This window comes from Stigmatopora argus, chromosome 12 (genome assembly GCF_051989625.1).
Source record: "Stigmatopora argus isolate UIUO_Sarg chromosome 12, RoL_Sarg_1.0, whole genome shotgun sequence".
Classification (NCBI taxonomy): Eukaryota; Metazoa; Chordata; class Actinopteri; order Syngnathiformes; family Syngnathidae; genus Stigmatopora; species Stigmatopora argus.
Genome location: NC_135398.1, coordinates 248,355 through 265,059, shown reverse-complemented (window position 1 = coordinate 265,059; position 16,705 = coordinate 248,355). Strand labels below are relative to the sequence as shown.

The 16,705-nt window shown below is 52.4% G+C and overlaps 3 protein-coding genes across 3 annotated transcripts; 1 reads left to right on the top strand and 2 right to left on the bottom strand.

The window, feature by feature from the left end:
• Positions 1–6: 6 nt before the first annotated feature.
• imp3 (IMP U3 small nucleolar ribonucleoprotein 3) lies at positions 7–2,003 on the bottom strand. The gene is made up of 7 exons (XM_077614553.1): positions 1,446–2,003; positions 1,251–1,358; positions 934–1,008; positions 773–852; positions 513–564; positions 375–447; positions 7–292 (listed from the first exon to the last, which is right to left on the bottom strand). The coding sequence occupies exons 1-7, from the start codon at positions 1,580–1,582 to the stop codon at positions 266–268; spliced, it is 552 nt and encodes a 183-aa protein (XP_077470679.1). The 5' UTR covers positions 1,583–2,003; the 3' UTR covers positions 7–265.
• LOC144085365 (uncharacterized) lies at positions 1,719–14,105 on the top strand. Its single transcript, XM_077614551.1, has 20 exons — positions 1,719–2,718; positions 2,863–3,016; positions 3,411–3,566; positions 3,920–4,077; positions 7,079–7,128; positions 7,219–7,380; positions 7,546–7,631; positions 7,961–8,065; positions 8,168–8,225; positions 8,316–8,507; positions 8,694–9,004; positions 10,571–10,982; positions 11,127–11,252; positions 11,382–11,526; positions 11,944–12,067; positions 12,198–12,301; positions 12,375–12,471; positions 12,559–12,708; positions 12,828–13,011; positions 13,098–14,105. The coding sequence occupies exons 1-20, from the start codon at positions 2,507–2,509 to the stop codon at positions 13,148–13,150; spliced, it is 3,039 nt and encodes a 1,012-aa protein (XP_077470677.1). The 5' UTR covers positions 1,719–2,506; the 3' UTR covers positions 13,151–14,105.
• Positions 13,512–15,975, bottom strand: LOC144085367 (uncharacterized). The gene is made up of 5 exons (XM_077614554.1): positions 15,760–15,975; positions 15,350–15,458; positions 14,317–14,427; positions 13,897–13,975; positions 13,512–13,803 (listed from the first exon to the last, which is right to left on the bottom strand). The coding sequence occupies exons 1-5, from the start codon at positions 15,864–15,866 to the stop codon at positions 13,712–13,714; spliced, it is 498 nt and encodes a 165-aa protein (XP_077470680.1). The 5' UTR covers positions 15,867–15,975; the 3' UTR covers positions 13,512–13,711.
• Positions 15,976–16,705: the final 730 nt, after the last annotated feature.

Here is a 16,705-nt window from a genome sequence, read left to right as displayed (position 1 = left end):
CATCCATTGAAATTTGAAAAATGTTTCATTTATTAACAAGAAAAAGGACTTTACAGGGGTAAATCACAACAAAGCATTTTTGGTAACCTGTGGAAAAACATTCATAAAAGGGCTGGAAAATAGTTGAAAAAAACATTGCCCTCCTCTTGTCTTGGCCGTCGACAGCCGAAGGAAGGAAGGAAGGAAGCCTTCCAATTTTCATCCCGGCTGACCCCATCGGCTTGGCTCCGAGTGGGACGGGCACTTTTTTTTTTCTCCAAAAGATTCACTCCACCATGTCAAAGTCGTCTCTCTGCAAGACAAGCCACCAATTGGAGTCGGTGGAGCCCTCTTGGAGAGCTCCAAATCTTTTCCCATTGACAGAGGAAGCTCACCTGCTCGTTATAATTGAGGACGTGCTGTTTGATCTTGGACGAATCCACCCAGGTGACAAAATCTTCCGTGCTTCTGCAGACGTCAAACAACATGACATTCGTATAGCGTTTATTTGGGAACCGGCGCGGCCTTCCCACCTGGTGACGAGGAAGGCCGGGTCGGTGACCACTTCTGGGCCCACGCGCACATCTGACAAAGAGAGAGAGGCAGTCAAGGAGCCAACAAATCAGCATTTCCACTCCAATTCCATCCCGTAACTGGCCAAATTCTGCGCTCGCTCGCGTTGGCCGCGCCAAAACGAAACAAAAGCATGGGATAGGAGGCCCTCACGGCTTAGACGCCAACGTATCGTACGATCGGCGGACGAATCGGGCGGGACGAGGAAATGAAAGGATACGTCCTTGCTCGATGAAGGTGATGGCCGTTTTCAGGTTCTGAGCCATTCGGAGTTTGACCACGATGTAAGGAAGGCGCCTCCTGCGGGACCACGCGTCGTTGGCCGTGTTGAAGGGGAGACGGGCGGGTGGACGGACGGACGGTCCGACACGCGTGACTAACCTGCAGAATGACGAGGCTGTGACTTTCTCCGTCAGGGACAAGTTCTGCTTGGTGGGGATGAGCCCGCTGCTGTAACTATACACAATCAACAACAACAAAAATGGAGGGAAAAGTTTGAATGAAGAAATTAGATCCTAAATTCGCCTTGTTTTCTTAGCTTCTTGGCCCCACCCACTCATACGTCTCCAAACAGAAGATGGCGCTGCAGAGTTCGACTAGCAGACTAGCCATTTTCTCTTGAGTTTATAAGAACGCTCAAATGTGATCAGAATACTTTCTAGTACCCGTATTACATAGTGTCGTTGCTTGCCACTAACAGTTTTTCTAATAGCTGATGTGTGCTCTGAGCTCGGAATCCATCCTTTTCGTCCAGGTCTCGAATTTTCTGTGCCAGATCCCTGATGTTGCGACTCAGCTTGTTATACCTGAGAAGACAACAGCGATTTGGGCATCCTCTCCTCTTACACGAACTCGTCTTTGAAAATCTCCGATTTAGCCCCACGGGCGCTTACTTTGTGTAGTCCTCCCTCTTCTCGATCCGGTATTTCCTCAGCACTTTAACCTCGTGAACGTTGTTGTCCACATCCCAGTTAATAAAGTCGACCTTTTTCAGTAACTTCTTCTCGTGGAACTTCAACTTGCGAACCATTTTGAACTTGTATGTACTACAAGTATATACACGTATAAGTATTAACTTGGTGTGTACTACACCCTGGCTCACGAGTTGTCTCGTTTTGCTAAAAACACAGGAAGCAGGAATTCTTCTTCGTTGGTAGTCCCCGGAACCTGCGTGAAGAGCCGTGCTACCTTATCGAGGCAACGGGGAAATATAATGCTGATTGCAGCGCTCACTCTATACATGTATTTATTCCGCATTTAAACATGTAGCCTCGTTTCTGATATATCGATTCGCGCCCATTCATTCATAAATGTAGGAACGCGTTGGTGTTTTTTGTCGTTAATAGAGATAATTGAGCATTTGTGTTCGTCATTTACCAACATGAACAATTTTCCGACACGTCCACAGTTTTGGTCCCCACGGGCATTGCACGAATCAATATGAGGTAACTCAAAGTGTTATTCAATTGGGTATTTCCTTTAAAAACGGACATATTTCGGGGTTACCTTATAAAAAGGGGAAAGTTTCTCCCGGATGTTTCAATTCCGAGGCCCCCGAAGGCAACTTCAACGGACCGAAAGTGTGACGTCATATGAAACAATAACAAACCTCCGCCTTGTGTCTACTAGTAACCGCATCGTCATGCTATTTAGCTGACACAAACCATACACATTGCAACTCCCGGGCCAGCTTCCGACACGCTTGATGCGTTTTACTTCATCCCGGCAATTAGTCCGAAGCGTCGCTTCCATCCACCCACCCACCGTTCCGTCTTCTTTCCCTCTCGTTTAGCCGAGCATGCTAACTCGGGTCGACATCATGAATTGAGGCGCGTGAAACCACGCCCCCCTCTCTCTTCTGGCTGCCTGGTGTTATTTCCGAAAGGCCACTTCTGCTTTTTTGGGGCACCGAGAACCGCGGAGGAGAAGAATAGGATCACGTGACGGCACGGCAATGGAGCCCCAGGCGCCGGCGACGACCTCGACGGGCTGCGTGAACGTCGGCAGTCTGACCAGCACGTTGCCCGTCATTCCCTACCAGAAGTTGACCGACCTGTACTACCTGAGCAGAGGGGGCTTCGGCACCGTCTTCAAGGCTCAACATTCCGACTGGAGGACCACCGTGGCCATCAAGTGCCTCAAGTTAGACTCTCCGTTTGGAGAAAGGTAAGGCGTGTTATCGGGTGGGCTACCAATTGGAACCTCCCGATACCATCTGCGATATACGGTACCGGGCTCGCGGTTTGGACGTCTACCTGTGATGAAGCCATCATCTCATGAACTGAGGACCGCTTCCCGTCTGCGTTGCAGAGAGAGAAAGTGTTTGCTGAAGGAAGCCGAGGTCCTCCACAAAGCTCGCTTTAATCACATCATCCAGATCTTGGGCATCTGCAACGAGCCCGAGTTCTTCTGCATCGTGACCGAGTTCGCGAGCAACGGCTCGCTGGACCAGTTGCTGCACGAGGTAGTGAGACGGCGCCCTTCCGTGTGCCCCCAAACGGGGAGCAGATCCAAAAGGCCCAAATGACCGCACTAAAATTATTTGACGTACACAAAACCCATTTGGCGCTCCGATCTGGCTGCGTTTGTCACCCATTTCGAAGGATTGGCGCTTTTTATACGGCCGTTCCTGCCATCTTTCCCTGAGATCGATGGGTCATTTGGCGAAACATTGACGTGTTCGCGGAAATGGGAAGAAGAACCAAATGTGTGGGTGGGGGTTTTCCTTTGCTTTCGCTTTCAGTCACTACTCATTTAAGATGTGAAGAGTAGGCACGACCCAGGAAATGTTTTAGGTTTTTTTTTTTAGATCCAGCGAGTGTTTCAGCTCTTCCCCTACTGTGTCTGTTGTTCTACAGAAGGACGTGTACCCCGTTCTGGCCTGGCCTTTGAGGCTGAGGGTCCTGTACGAGATCGCCTTGGGGGTCAACTTCCTTCACAACATGACCCCGCCCCTTTTGCATCATGACCTGAAGACCCAGAATATCTTGCTGGACAGCGAACTTCATGTTAAGGTGTGTGGGTGTGTGTGTGGGCGTTTGTGTGGGCGTGTGTGGGCGTGTGTGTGGGCGTGTGCATGTGGGTGTGTGCGTGGGCGTGTGTGTAGGTGTGTGTGTTCTTTTCAAGGCAATGCTTGCTTAATAGCGTTGTCCGAACTGAACGGTGGTCTCCGGATACAATATGGTATGGTCAAAGTGATTTGCCTTCTAGATTAACCTAACGCCGTTTAAAATCAAAGTCTTGTGCTGAGTGCCACTTTTCAATTGGTTGTTGTACATTGTACATTGGTGGTTTCATGTGGCCATCATTGTTTTTTGTTTTGTTTAACCATCTGATCAGTCACATTAAAGGGCTCCCATTTCGCCAGATTGCGGATTTCGGTCTTTCCAAATGGCGCCAACTCTCCGTCAGCAAAGGCTCCGGCTCCAAATCGTCGGAAATGGCCGGCACCGTCATCTACATGCCGCCGGAGGAGTACGAGCCCAGCAATAGTCGGCGCGCTGACGTCAAGCACGACATGTACAGGTGAGCCGAACCTGGCGGGGGGGGGGAGCCCTCTGGGGGCAGCCCTCTGGGGGCAGCCCTCTGGGGGGAGCCCTCTGGGGGGAGCCCTCTGGGGGCAGCTTTTTGTTCCAAGCCATCCAGCACCGACCGAGCTGACTGACAAAGTTGAACCAGCGGGGGTTGGGCAAGAGAGGTTGAAACCAAAAAAACCCCACACTCACTCTGGCCCTTTATTTAGTTTGCCCAGCCCTGTTCAATGAATGCCTAGTCTCAGGGGAGGCTACGTTTGTCCAATGCTTCAACTTCTTCGAGGCGCTCGCTCGCTCTTCAATGGTCAAAAGTTCGCGCTTTGATGGCCCACGTTTGAAATAGGTCAAAAAGTCTTGAACTGGCTTTGACAGTTTATACCTGGCAGCTTTTCGTTTTGAAGCCATCCAGCACACACATAGCTGGCAAAGTTGCGTCAAGGGGGGTTGGGCTGTTGTGGGTGGGGGCAGCTTGGCAGCTTTTCCTGTTCAAACCATCCAGCAGCGACCGAGCTGACTGGCAAACTTGAAGGAGCCGGGGTTGTGCTGTGATAAAGCACCTGACTCCAATGCACTAATTGCACTTGTAACATACAGGAGTTGCAGAAAGTTTCCTCTTTAGAGGTTGAAACCAAAGCACCCCCGCACTCACTGTGGCCCCTATTTTTCCCAGCCCTATTAAATATTATGCGATGCTACGTTTTCCCTCATATGTCCAATGCTTCAATTTTTTTTGAGGCACTCGCTCACTCTTCAATGGTCAAAAGTCTGCACTTTGATGGCTCACATTTGAAATAGGTCCAAAAAAGGCAGCTTTTTGTTTTGCAGGCCACCCAGCATTGACAAAATTGAATCAACGGGGGTTGGGCCGCTGTTGGTGGGAGGGAGCTTTTTGCTCAAGCTATCAGGCACTGACCGAGCTGACTGACAAACTTGAACCAGCGGGGGTTGGGCTGTGTGAAGCAGCTGACTCCAATCCACTGATTACACTCGCAGGACACTAGTATTGCAGAAAGTTTCCTCTTTAGAAGTTGAAACCAAAGCACTCACTTTTGGCCTTTTTTTAGTCTGCCCAGCCCTGTTAAATCAATGCCTAGTCTTATGGGACATTACGTCTTCCTTCATATGTCCAATGCTTCAATTTCTTTGAGGCGATCACTCGCTCTTCAATGGTCAAAAGTTTGCGCTTTGATGGCCCATGTTTGAAATAGGTTAAAAAAAGTCTTGAACTGGCTTTTGACAGTTTATACCAGGCAGGGGTGCCTTTGCCAAGGTGACAAAGGCACATACATAGGTGACGAAGTTGAATCAACGGGGGTTGGGCCAACGTGGGTTGAGCGAGTAGCTTTTCCTTTAAGTCACACAGCACCAACCGAGTTGACTGGCAAAGTTGAAGCAGCGGGGGTTGGGCTGTGTGAAGCAGCTGACTCCAATCCACTGATTACACTCGCAGGACACTAGTATTGCAGAAAGTTTCCTCTTTAGAAGTTGAAACCAAAGCACTCACTTTTGGCCTTTTTTTAGTCTGCCCAGCCCTGTTAAATCAATGCCTAGTCTTAAGGGATGCTACGTCTTCCTTCATATGTCCAATGCTTCAATTTCTTCGAGGCGCTCGCTCGCTCTTCAATGGACAAAAGTTCACGCTTTGATGGCCCATGTTTGAAATAGGTTAAAAAAAAAGTCTTGAACTGGCTTTTGACAGTTTATACCAGGCAGGGAGGGGTGGCTTTGCCAAGGTGACAAAGGCACATACGTAGGTGACGAAGTTGAATCAACGGGGGTTGGGCCAACGTGGGTGGGTGGGGAGCGAGTAGCTTTTCCTTTAAGTCATACAGCAGCGACTGAGCTGACTGACAAAGTTGAAGGAGCGGGGGTTGGGCTGTGTGAAACAGCTGACTCCAATCCACTGATTGCACTAGCAGGACACTAGTATTGCAGAAAGTTTCCTCTTTAGAAGTTGAAACCAAAGCACTCACTTTGGCCTTTTTTTAGTTTGCCCAGCCCTGTTAAATCAATGCCTAGTCTTAAGGGATGCTACGTCTTCCTTCATATGTCCAATGCTTCAATTTCTTTGAGGCGCTCACTCGCTCTTCAATGGTCAAAAGTTTGCGCTTTGATGGCCCGTGTTTGAAATAGGTTAAAAAAAAGTCTTGAACTGGCTTTTGACAGTTTATACCAGGCAGGGAGGGGTGGCTTTGCAAAGGTGACAAAGGCACATACGTAGGTGACGAAGTTGAATCAACGGGGGTTGGGCCAACGTGGGTGGGTGGGGAGCGAGTAGCTTTTCCTTTAAGTCATACAGCACCAACCGAGTTGACTGGCAAAGTTGAACCAGCGGGGGTTGGGCAAGAGAAGCAGCTGACGGCAATCCACTGATTGCACTCGCAGGACACTAGTATTGTGGAAAGCTTTGCTCTTTGGAGGTTGGAACCAAAACACCCCTGCCCGCACCCACTTTGTGGAATAGTTTGGCCATCCCATGACACATTCAACAGGAATCCCCCCCCCCCAGCCAGCAGGAGGCGAGACTAGAATGCCCTTAAATTGTCAGGAATTGACTGCAAAAAATGACAAAGTGACCTTTTAACCTCCTAAGACCCAGACTCTTGCAAGGCATGCATTTGTATTTTCTCTTTGATAGTTGGGCGAATTGGGACCGGGTGAGTGTAAAAAGAAAGAATGATCTTTTTACATGAGGTCCTTTCTGAGGAAAATGATGTCCACATCATAAGCGGACGCCAGGCCCTTGGAGTCCAAAATGTAACATTGTAGTCTTGCGACAACCAAAAATATGACATGTGGACGCCAGGTCCGAGGAGGTTAAACGCCCCCAAATGAAGTGAAGTGACCAGTAGTGACCCAAAATGAGACCCAGGGGGAGTGCACTGACTCCATTTTTTGGTGTGTGTGTGTGCCAAAATGGCATTTTCTATTTCTCGACATGGCTACTTTTGTTCACCAATCTCCTTATTTTGTCTCTCTCTCTCCCTCCCTAGTTACGCCATCATCATGTGGGAGGTACTCTCCCGGCAAATTCCGTACGATGGTAAAACGTAGTCGCCGTGGTACAAAGGTGGCGTTTTTTTTTTCTTTCTTCCTAACTAACCTGAGCGACGTGGCTTTTTGTGTTCATCAGAAGTGAGCAACCCCATGAAAATCATGTTCAACGTGCTTCGCGGGATGCGCCCCGACACCGGCCCGGACAGCCTTTCCCAGCAGATACCCGGCAGGGACACGCTGGTGTGCTTGATGACGTGCGGCTGGACCGCAAATACTGACCAGCGGCCTTCCTTCCTCGGTAAGCAGACGTGGGCAGGTCGGTGGGCAGGTCGGTGGGGAGGTCAGTGGGGAGGCCGGCCAAAGGCTTCATCACCCCCCCCCCCCAATTTGGACTTGCCGTTTAGCCACGAACGCTTTGGGCTCTGACGCGAGGCCTCCTCGTTCCGTTTGACCGCTCTTTCAGAGTGTCTGCTCGAACTGGAGCCCATGGTGAGGAAGTACACCGAAATCGACTTCCTGGTGGCGGTGCTCCAGATTAAGAAGTCCAGGGTGAGAGCTGATTTACTTTTTTTTTTTTCCCCCTTCTTTCTTCTTCTTCTTCATACCGCCGCAAGGCAAGAAGACGCTCCGTTCTACACCTATTGCCATTTCTTCAAATGTTTTCTGTCTTCTTATACTTATATTGGTTATCGTTCCTTTTTCAGCTGAATTTCTATACATGCACATGTATAGTAGGTTACTAAACTAAAGATAGAACATTCTTTTAAATGTATCTTCACAATACATTCAAATGAATGAAATGGTATGGAAATCCTCTTAAGTTTCCCAATTGAAAGAAGGCATTTGTTCAAAAAATCCTCTTTTTTTTTTCAAACAAGCGTTGGCCGCTCGCTCCTTTTGACGTCGGCGCGTTTACCCCGCAGGCCGTCGAGACGTCGCGACGGAGCCAGAAGAGCGGCGGGGAGGCCGAGGACGGCCGGCAGGTCGGTGTGGCGAGCGATCGTCCTCCCGTAGCGCCCGGGTCGCTCTCGTCGCCGCTAAAGTATGGCGGCCGACCTTGACGGGAGATCTCGTCTTCCTCTCAGGAACGCCACATTTCGCTTCCGGGCGCCCTGACCAGCAGCAACGTGGCGCCTTCGCAGGGTAACTGATGGACGGAGGGACGGGAGGGGGCTGTTTGTGACCCGCAATCCATCAAGGCGACCATGGGCCACTTTGTTGTCTCCACTACAGATGGAGCTAATTTGTCTTTTGCCTGGCTGGCGGCGCCGGATCTGCCCCGCTCTCTGAAGGACCCGGCCCCTCTACCCGCCTCCGAGGTCCGGGCGTCACCTGGCTCTCCGGAGGACCCGGGCCAACCACCCTCCGAGGTCCACACGCCGCCGCAGACCCTCACGCTGGACGCCAGTTGGACAAAAGCGCAAGGTGCCAACTGCATTTTTAGCTTCGGGGCGATCGGCTTGTTGAATTTGGGGGCGGAAAAAAAGGACCCGGCGGCCATTTTGGGCAGGGCGTGCGTCGTGGGCGAGAATTTCCACCGCTCGGCATCGGCCAGTTATTTCTAGAGCACTTTAGCGGGGGAAATGTCAACCGTGTGGGTTTGTTCTAGAGGCTGCGCCGCCGCCGCCACCACCGCCACCACCGCCACCACCGCCACCACCGCCACCACCGCCACCACCGCCCCCTTCGTCCCGGAGCGGTCCGGTGGGCGAGTGGATGTCGACGCAACGAGAGGAGATCGTGGCGCAGATGACGGAAGCCTGCCTGAACCAGAGCCTGGACGCCCTGCTGGCCCGCTCCATGCTGATGCGCGAGGATTACGAGCTGGTGGTCAACCGGACCACGCGCGCCGCCAAGGTGCGCCAGCTCCTGGACGACTGCGACCGCCAGGGGGAAGACTTTTGCCGCGTGGTGGTGGCCAAGTTGCGGCACAACAAGCAGATGGGCCTTCAGCCCTACCCCGAGGAAACGGCCCTCTCCTTTGCCGGGAACTCCTAAGCCATTCGCGGTATCGACGTGGGCCTCGGCAAAGCTTCTCCGCTCGCTGCCGGTTATTGCCGCGCTTGGAGGATGGCGGGAAAGAGAAAGGCGACTCGTGGAGTCGGTCCCATGTCTTTTGCTTGAATGAGCGTCATTAAGGGCGCTTTGGCGTCGGTGGGTCACGCCGGGTCACGCCGGGCCACGTTTGGCCACGCCCTAACCCGCTTCCTCAAAGTGGATCCGCCGTGACACTGTTTGAGTTAGCCCGTTGAGCGATAGCTCAAGGTAAACACAAATGTGGACTTCTCCTTTTCTTGCACAGCCAACTGGCCTCTCTTTTTTTCTTTTTATACCAGGCGATGATTTTTGGTTCCTCAGAAATTCGTCAAATCAAGTTTGTTCCAACGTCTATCCTCTTTTAGCATGACTTGACAATGTGGGCTCACTTGTTGAAACAAAGCCTTGTGACTTGGTGGCATAAGGATACTTTTGAAAACTTATGGAGCTCCTGGGCCACTTCACTATCTTCTAAGTGGAGCAAGACGTTAAGAACTTAACTACTACTACCTATTTACTTGTGTATTTCTGTTTGTCCAAACTCAGGTTTCACTGAGTGGGCTCATTAAACGGCCTGCCCTCATTTTATACTTCCACTCACTTGTCTATTTAAGCTCTATTAAATCAAAAAAAGTAAAAAGTGTCGGTGCAAATGCCAAGTTTGCCCACGGACACGGCGCCAACCCGTTGAAATAGCGTCGTGCGTCCAAAGTGCGGCCATTGAGGAGTTTTGACGCGCAGGTGTCTGGTTCCTCCTCCATGGCTGAAAATAGCGCCGATGGGACGGGCGGAATGCGGTCACGGTCGCACTGGACGTGCACTGGACGATTGCCTCAGCGCTTCCAGACACTTGGGGGGTGAAAAAGCCGACACGCTGGGCCGGCCGGGAAACAGCCGTCTTCACTCGGATTTGAAACTCCACGGTAAGACGCAACGTTCGTCCACTTTTTTCTCAATTGCTCGGTCAGTCGAAGAGACGACGTCCAATCCGTTTGGAAGGCGAATGAGCTGGTGATAAAGTCATTTCCGAGGGGGTGCCTTTTGGCCAAAGAAGGTTGTCCATTTGGAGTGTTCACTGGCCGGTGTCCATTCCCTGGCCATGTCGAATGAAGCAGATGTCTCCTCGTGATAAATAAAGAGGATGAAAGGACTTTTCATGGTCTGTCTGCCCTTCCTAAAATCTTTTCATTTTTGTTTAGTTAAACGGCACTAGGCGTCCAATCCATTGGACTCCGGAGAGACTTGGATTTGACAAAACGTGATCACAAGAGAATCGAGCCGCCGCCGCCGCCGCCGCCGCCGCCGCCGCCGCCGCCGACGTCCGTCCTCTGGCCCAAGGAGGGATGGCGGACTTTAAAGACAAGCTGAGCGCGCTCTCCCAGAAGATGCGGTGGCGCACGAGCGGTCCCCCGGCCTCGGCCCCGGCCTCACCGCTGCCCCCAAGCGAGGAGAAGGCGCAGATGAAGAGGGAAATCTCCCTGAGCAACGGCGTGTGCCTGATCGTGGGCAACATGATCGGCTCGGGCATCTTCGTGTCGCCCAAGGGCGTCCTGATGCACAGCGCCTCGCCGGGCCTGTCGCTGCTCATCTGGCTCCTGGGGGGCCTCTTCTCCGTCTTCGGGGCCCTGTGCTACGCCGAGCTGGGCACCACCGTGGCCAAGTCGGGGGCCAGCTACGCCTACATCCTGGAGTCCTTCGGGGCCCTGCCGGCCTTCGTGCGCCTCTGGACCTCCATCTTTCTCATCGAGCCGGCCAGCCAGGCCGTTATTTCGCTCACCTTGGCCAACTACTTGCTGGAGGCCTCCTACCCCACCTGCTCGCCGCCCGGGGACGCCGTACGCCTCATCGCCGCCGCCTGCCTCTGTGAGTGTCGGGGGGCAAAAGGAGGACGACGCACGCGTTCCCTTTTTACGCCGATAAAGCTTTTCCGTCCTGCGACTAAACGCCGGGCTAGCGAGCGTCGTCACCTTCGGGCGCTCCGTCACATCAAGGTTGGCTGTTCCGCAGGCGCGCTCAGCTTCATCAACTGCGCCTGCGTCAAATGGGGAACCGTGCTCCAGGACGTGTTGACCTACGCCAAACTCTCGGCCCTCCTGCTCATCATCGCGGTGGGAATCCTCCGTCTGCTGGCGGGTGAGTGGCCGTCGACGTCGCCGAGGGGCGCCGCGCCCCCGGTGGGGCCCGGTCGGTCCCCGTCGGGCCCGGTCGGTCCCCGGTCGGGCCCCGTCGGGCCCCGTCTGGCTCAGCCGTCCAACCCGGCAGGAGAGACGGACGGCTTGGAGAGCCCCTTCCGGGGTTCCTCGACGGATCCCGGGGCCATCTCGCTGGCTTTCTACTCGGCGCTCTTCTCCTACTCCGGCTGGGACACGCTCAACTTTGTCACCGAGGAGATTGAGAATCCGGAGAGGTGAGATCCGGCACCCTCCACGTGCGTGCGTCCGTGCCACGGTCGAGGCTCCGATTTCCGCCGCGCCGTCGCTCAAAGGGAGACTCCAATGTCAACGTGCTCAGACATGGGAAGAACCGTGCCTCCCGTTTCAAATGGATTGGACGTCTACTGGTGAGAACGGATTAGCCTATTGAAGTGAAATCTGCACTTGAGGGGAAAGTGTCAAAGGTCAGGAACGTTGAACCCCCCCCCCCCTTTGAATTTGGCTGCTTAGCTGTAACTGCTCTGTTTTTTATTCAGAATCTTTTTTTTTGTTTTTAGTATTGACATGGATATTTATAGGAGTCAATGCATGCTAAAAGGCTATTATTTCAAGCTAGCATTTCAGGCTAGTATTTCCACGGCTTACGAGGGTCAACAAACATTGTTTGTCAGGAATCTGCCGCTGGCCATCGCCATCTCCATGCCCGTGGTGACCGTCGTCTACCTTCTGACCAACCTGGCCTACTACGTGGTCCTGGACACGCCCACCCTGCTGGCCAGCGACGCCGTCGCCGTGGTGAGACTCGCCGGTTGGATGGCCCCGGTCGGATGGCCCCGGTCGGATGGCCCCGGTCGGATGGCCCCGGCCGGATGGCCCCAGCCGGATGGCCCCGGCCGGCTCCAAACGCTTCCTCGTGATCCCGCAGACCTTTGGGAAGCGCGTTTTGGGACCCTTCCAGTGGATCATCCCCGTGGCCGTGGCCATGTCCTGCTACGGCGGCCTCAACGCGTCCGTCATCGCCGCTTCCAGGTAACGGTCGCGTCCGCCCTCGCCTTGCCCCGCCCCGCCCCCGCTCCCGCTCGACCCACGACGTGGGGCGCAGGTTGTTCTTCGTGGGCGCTCGAGAGGGCCACCTCCCGGACACCCTGAGTCTGATCCACCTGGAGCGCCACACTCCCATCCCGGCGCTTTTGTTTAACGTAAGGACTTTGGGCTCCGTCCGTCCGTCCGTCCGTCCGTCCGTCCCTCCCTGGCGGCCAATTGAGCGGCGCTCTGGCATTTGGCAGGGCGCCATGGCGCTGATTTTTCTCTGCGTGGAGGACGTCTTCCAGCTCATCAACTATTTCAGCTTCAGCTACTGGCTCTTCGTGGGGCTGTCCGTGGCCGGTCTCATCCACCTTCGCCTCACCCAGCCGGACAGACCCAGACCCGTCAAGGTGCCGGAGATGAGAGAAGGGCCCCGCTCGTAGTACTCCCTTCTTAAGCTGGCTAGCTGGCTAGCTGGCTAATTAGCCAGCAGCTCTCCTAAGCGTGGACTCCGCTTCCTCCCTGTCAGCTGACCTTGTTCTTCCCCGTGATCTACTGCCTGTGCAGCCTCTTCTTGGTCATCGTCCCCCTGTACGGAGACACGCTCAACTCTCTGATGGGCGTGGCCGTGGCCCTCTCCGGGGTGCCCGTTTATTTTGTGGCCGTGCACCTGCCCGAGGAGAGACGGCCCAAATTCCTGCGGGCGCTAAACGGTGAGCGCCCGCCGCTGTTCTTTTCCCGTCTGCGCTCCTTCTTACTCTTTCTTTATAATTCTCTCTCTCTCTCTCTCTTTTGGCAGTCCTCGCCACTAGAAACACCCAGAAGCTGCTCTACTGCGGCAAAACGCAGTGAGCTCGGCTCGGCGCCGACGTCTCGTCTCGCCCGAGGGAGGGAGATGAACGGGGGCGGGGGCCGGCACGCGGTCGCGTCGCGGACGTGGTCTCGCCGCGGTGGCTCCCCGGGCCACCGTTTCCTATGACGGACGGACGGACGGACGGACGGACGGCGTTTGAACGCCGGCGCTTGGGATTAAACGGGGGCAGACTGCCAGGCATTGAGGCCCCGATAAATTCACCATTCCACGTGTGGGTGCATTGGATTGGATTGGATTGGATTGGATAACTTTATTCATCCCGTATTCCCGATGACTTTTTCTTTTTTGGGCTCCTTTTTCATGTCCCGATAGCGCGTAGAGAAGAGAGACTTCAATGAGCAGAGCAGAACCTTGTTTTATTTGACTGAAAAAGCCTTGTTGGATGCATGGATTGCATTTTTATTCAATGTTGATTGTGTGCATTTTGAGCAGTGTTGCGCCCAGAGCCGTTTTTGGCCTTAGACACCGTGTTTAGAAAGTGTAAGAGGAGCCAACGCGGAAGGATGGATGGATGCTCTCGGCGCGTCCGTCCATTGGCGTCAGGGCCAGGAGCAGTTGGCGTTCTCGAAGCCGGCGCAGATCCACTTGTTGGTGAAGCGTTTGTAGCCCTCGGCTTCAATCAGGTGGCTTCCTGGCGAGAGGAAAGATTGACCATTTATTTGAAAGGTCCACGCACGCCTCGCCAATGTTCTCCCCATAAAGTGAGCGTCGGCGGCGCGCTGACCGTCCATCAAGTTCTGGAGGCTGCAGAAGTTGGTGCCGTTGTCTGCCGGATCTTTGGAGGCCACGGAAATTCCTTCTCCCTAGAATGGACGCAACATTGGGGCAAAGGAAGGCCAGACTGAGACCGCTTTCCATGAAACTGGAAAATCATTGGATGTTCTTTGAGGCTATTTTTTGGGGGGACCTGACTGCACAATCCAAAATGGAGGAAAGTTCTGCTCACGGGCTTGGTTTGTTGTGACTACAGAACATTTTGTAAAAAAAAAAAAAAAAGAATTCAATAAACATTGCAGTCATGGCTGCTTTCATATTTCCTTGTCTATCAATATTTATTATTTTGGGTTGTATTTAGCTATTTTTGTCTGTTTTTCATACTACTTCTATTTGATTTGATTTTTGAAAGATGTGGATGACAACGTACGGTGACTTTGCAAACGGTGGACTGCTCCAGAAGAAAGTGCAGATCGTTCACCAGCTTGCTTTTGGGGGACGTGTGCGTGGCCGCGATCTCGTACGGCCCCGTTGATACCAACTGCAACCACACACACACACAAACACACACACGCGGACACACACACGCGCACGTGCACACACACAAGCACACGCACACACACGCACACACACACACACACACACGCGCACACACACACACACACACACACACACAAACACACAGACGTGCACACACACACAAACACACAGACGTGCACACACACACACAAACACGGACGCACACACACATACGTGCACACGCACACAAACACACATACGTGCACACACACAAACACACGCACGCACACACAAGTGCACCCACACAAACACACGCACGCACACACACACACGCAAACACACACACACACACACAAACACACACGCACACACACACACACGCAAACACACGCACACAAACACACAGACGTGCACACACACGCAAACACACGCACGCACACACACATACGTGCACACGCACACAAACACACATACGTGCACACACACAAACACACGCACGCACACACACGTGCACCCACACAAACACACGCACGCACACACACACACGCAAACACACACACACACAAACACACACGCACACACACACACGCAAACACATGCACGCACACACACACACACACAAACACATACGCACACACACACACACGCAAACACACGCACGCACACACACACACGCACACGTGCACACACACGCACACACACGCACACACACGCACACACACGCACACACACGCACACACACGCACACGTGCACACACACGCACACGTGCACACACACGCACACGTGCACACACACGCACACGTGCACACACACGCACACGCACACACGCACACGCACACGCATTAGGTCATTAGACACTTGATTTTATTGTCTGGGCCTCCGCTGAGACCAATGTAGTAGTATTGTAGTAGTATTTGTTTTGTTTGGAGGGCGTCTAACTAACTTCATAAGAGCATTTCTCTCCCTCATCCAGGCAGCTCTGCTGGATCTGCCAAGCCTTGATCTGCTCCACGAGCGTTCCGTAGACATCTTGGCACGGGATGCCGAACAACCTGCGTGCGAGCCGTCCCCATCCCCAAAAAATGGTCTTTCCTTCAATATCACTCCAATACTCAAAACGGACAAAGTTAAGCGAGACAAGAACGAAACGGGCAAAGAATCGCTTGGCCACGAACTGGGCGACGCCTTCACGCTAAAATGCATTTTGTAGGCTTTTGGTCAGGCATTGGATCCACTTTTGGTCACGTGACCCTTTCGGGGATGGTCCACGTGTCCAAGTGTGACGAGCCATCAACAATACGGAATGGACACTTTGAATTGAAAGAAGGCTTTTAAAAGAAAAGATGCTCTTACCACTTGATCTTGCATTGGGCCGTGCCGAAGGCCAGCGAGACGGCGCTCAGCGTTGCCCCCGCGACCACGGCCAGCCAAAGAAAAGTCGACGCGCGCTTGGGCTCCATGGCCAACCAAGAGAGGAGAAAGAGGAACGATCGATGGACTGAGCGTCAGCTCTGACTGACCACGGAATGACCGAAGGAGCGAGCGACTCCCACTCCAAGAGTGCCTTCTAAATCCATTGGCCTTGCTTGGGACCGTATCAAGTGAGTACACAAAAGGCTTTTATTGCTTCCAACAAAAAATATCCATGTACGTAGTATAGGCCTTTTTCCTAAAAAAAAACACCAACTACAGTAATGTATTTTTCCTTAAAAAACAACCATGGGCGCACCGTAGGGCACTTTTTCCTAAAAAAAAAAAGACCATGTATAAGGAAGGCTCTTTTTCATAAAAAAATGACCATGTATAGTAAGGCTTTTTTCGTAAAATTCGAAATAGTATAGTAAGGCTTTTTTTTCTTTAAAAAACGACATAGTATAGAAAGGATTTTTTTCTTAAAAAACGACATACTATAGTAAGTCTTTTTTTCTTAAAAAAAAATGACAATATAGTAAGACTTTTTTTCTTTCAAAAACAACATAGTATAGTAGGGCTTTTCTCTTAAAAAAACGACATAGTATAGTAAGGCTTTTTTTTGTTAAAAAAATGACCATGTATTGTATACGGTTTATTGCTCTTTATGTCTGTCAAGTCAACTAAGCGGAAGATACGTCTGCCCTCTTCCACACCAACAGGGGGCAGAAAAAACCCAATCAGACTAAACTCTCCTTGCTTCCTGCCTGAGGTCATAGGTCATAACCAGTATGAGATCAGTAGTCTAGCCTTGAAAGTACAAGACAAGACAGGCAACCATGGAATCAAGGAAGCAAAGAAGCAAAGATACCCTTCAGTTCCCAATCAT

Excerpts from the sequence above, each read along its gene's own strand:
- imp3 (XM_077614553.1), bottom strand. The coding sequence starts at position 1,582 with ATGGTTCGCAAGTTGAAGTTCCACGAGAAGAAGTTACTGAAAAAGGTC. Across the intron at positions 1,359-1,445 it reads AAGAGGGAGGACTACACAAA|GTATAACAAGCTGAGTCGCA; the intron begins GTAAGCGCCCGT and ends TTGTCTTCTCAG. Across the intron at positions 565-772 it reads CACCTTCATCGAGCAAGGAC|ATGTGCGCGTGGGCCCAGAA; the intron begins GTATCCTTTCAT and ends TCTCTTTGTCAG.
- LOC144085365 (XM_077614551.1), top strand. The coding sequence starts at position 2,507 with ATGGAGCCCCAGGCGCCGGCGACGACCTCGACGGGCTGCGTGAACGTC. Across the intron at positions 7,381-7,545 it reads CCAGCGGCCTTCCTTCCTCG|AGTGTCTGCTCGAACTGGAG; the intron begins GTAAGCAGACGT and ends CCGCTCTTTCAG. Across the intron at positions 11,253-11,381 it reads AATCCTCCGTCTGCTGGCGG|GAGAGACGGACGGCTTGGAG; the intron begins GTGAGTGGCCGT and ends CCAACCCGGCAG.
- LOC144085367 (XM_077614554.1), bottom strand. The coding sequence starts at position 15,866 with ATGGAGCCCAAGCGCGCGTCGACTTTTCTTTGGCTGGCCGTGGTCGCG. Across the intron at positions 13,976-14,316 it reads CCACCGTTTGCAAAGTCACC|GGAGAAGGAATTTCCGTGGC; the intron begins GTACGTTGTCAT and ends CGTCCATTCTAG. Across the intron at positions 13,804-13,896 it reads CCTCCAGAACTTGATGGACG|GAAGCCACCTGATTGAAGCC; the intron begins GTCAGCGCGCCG and ends TCCTCTCGCCAG.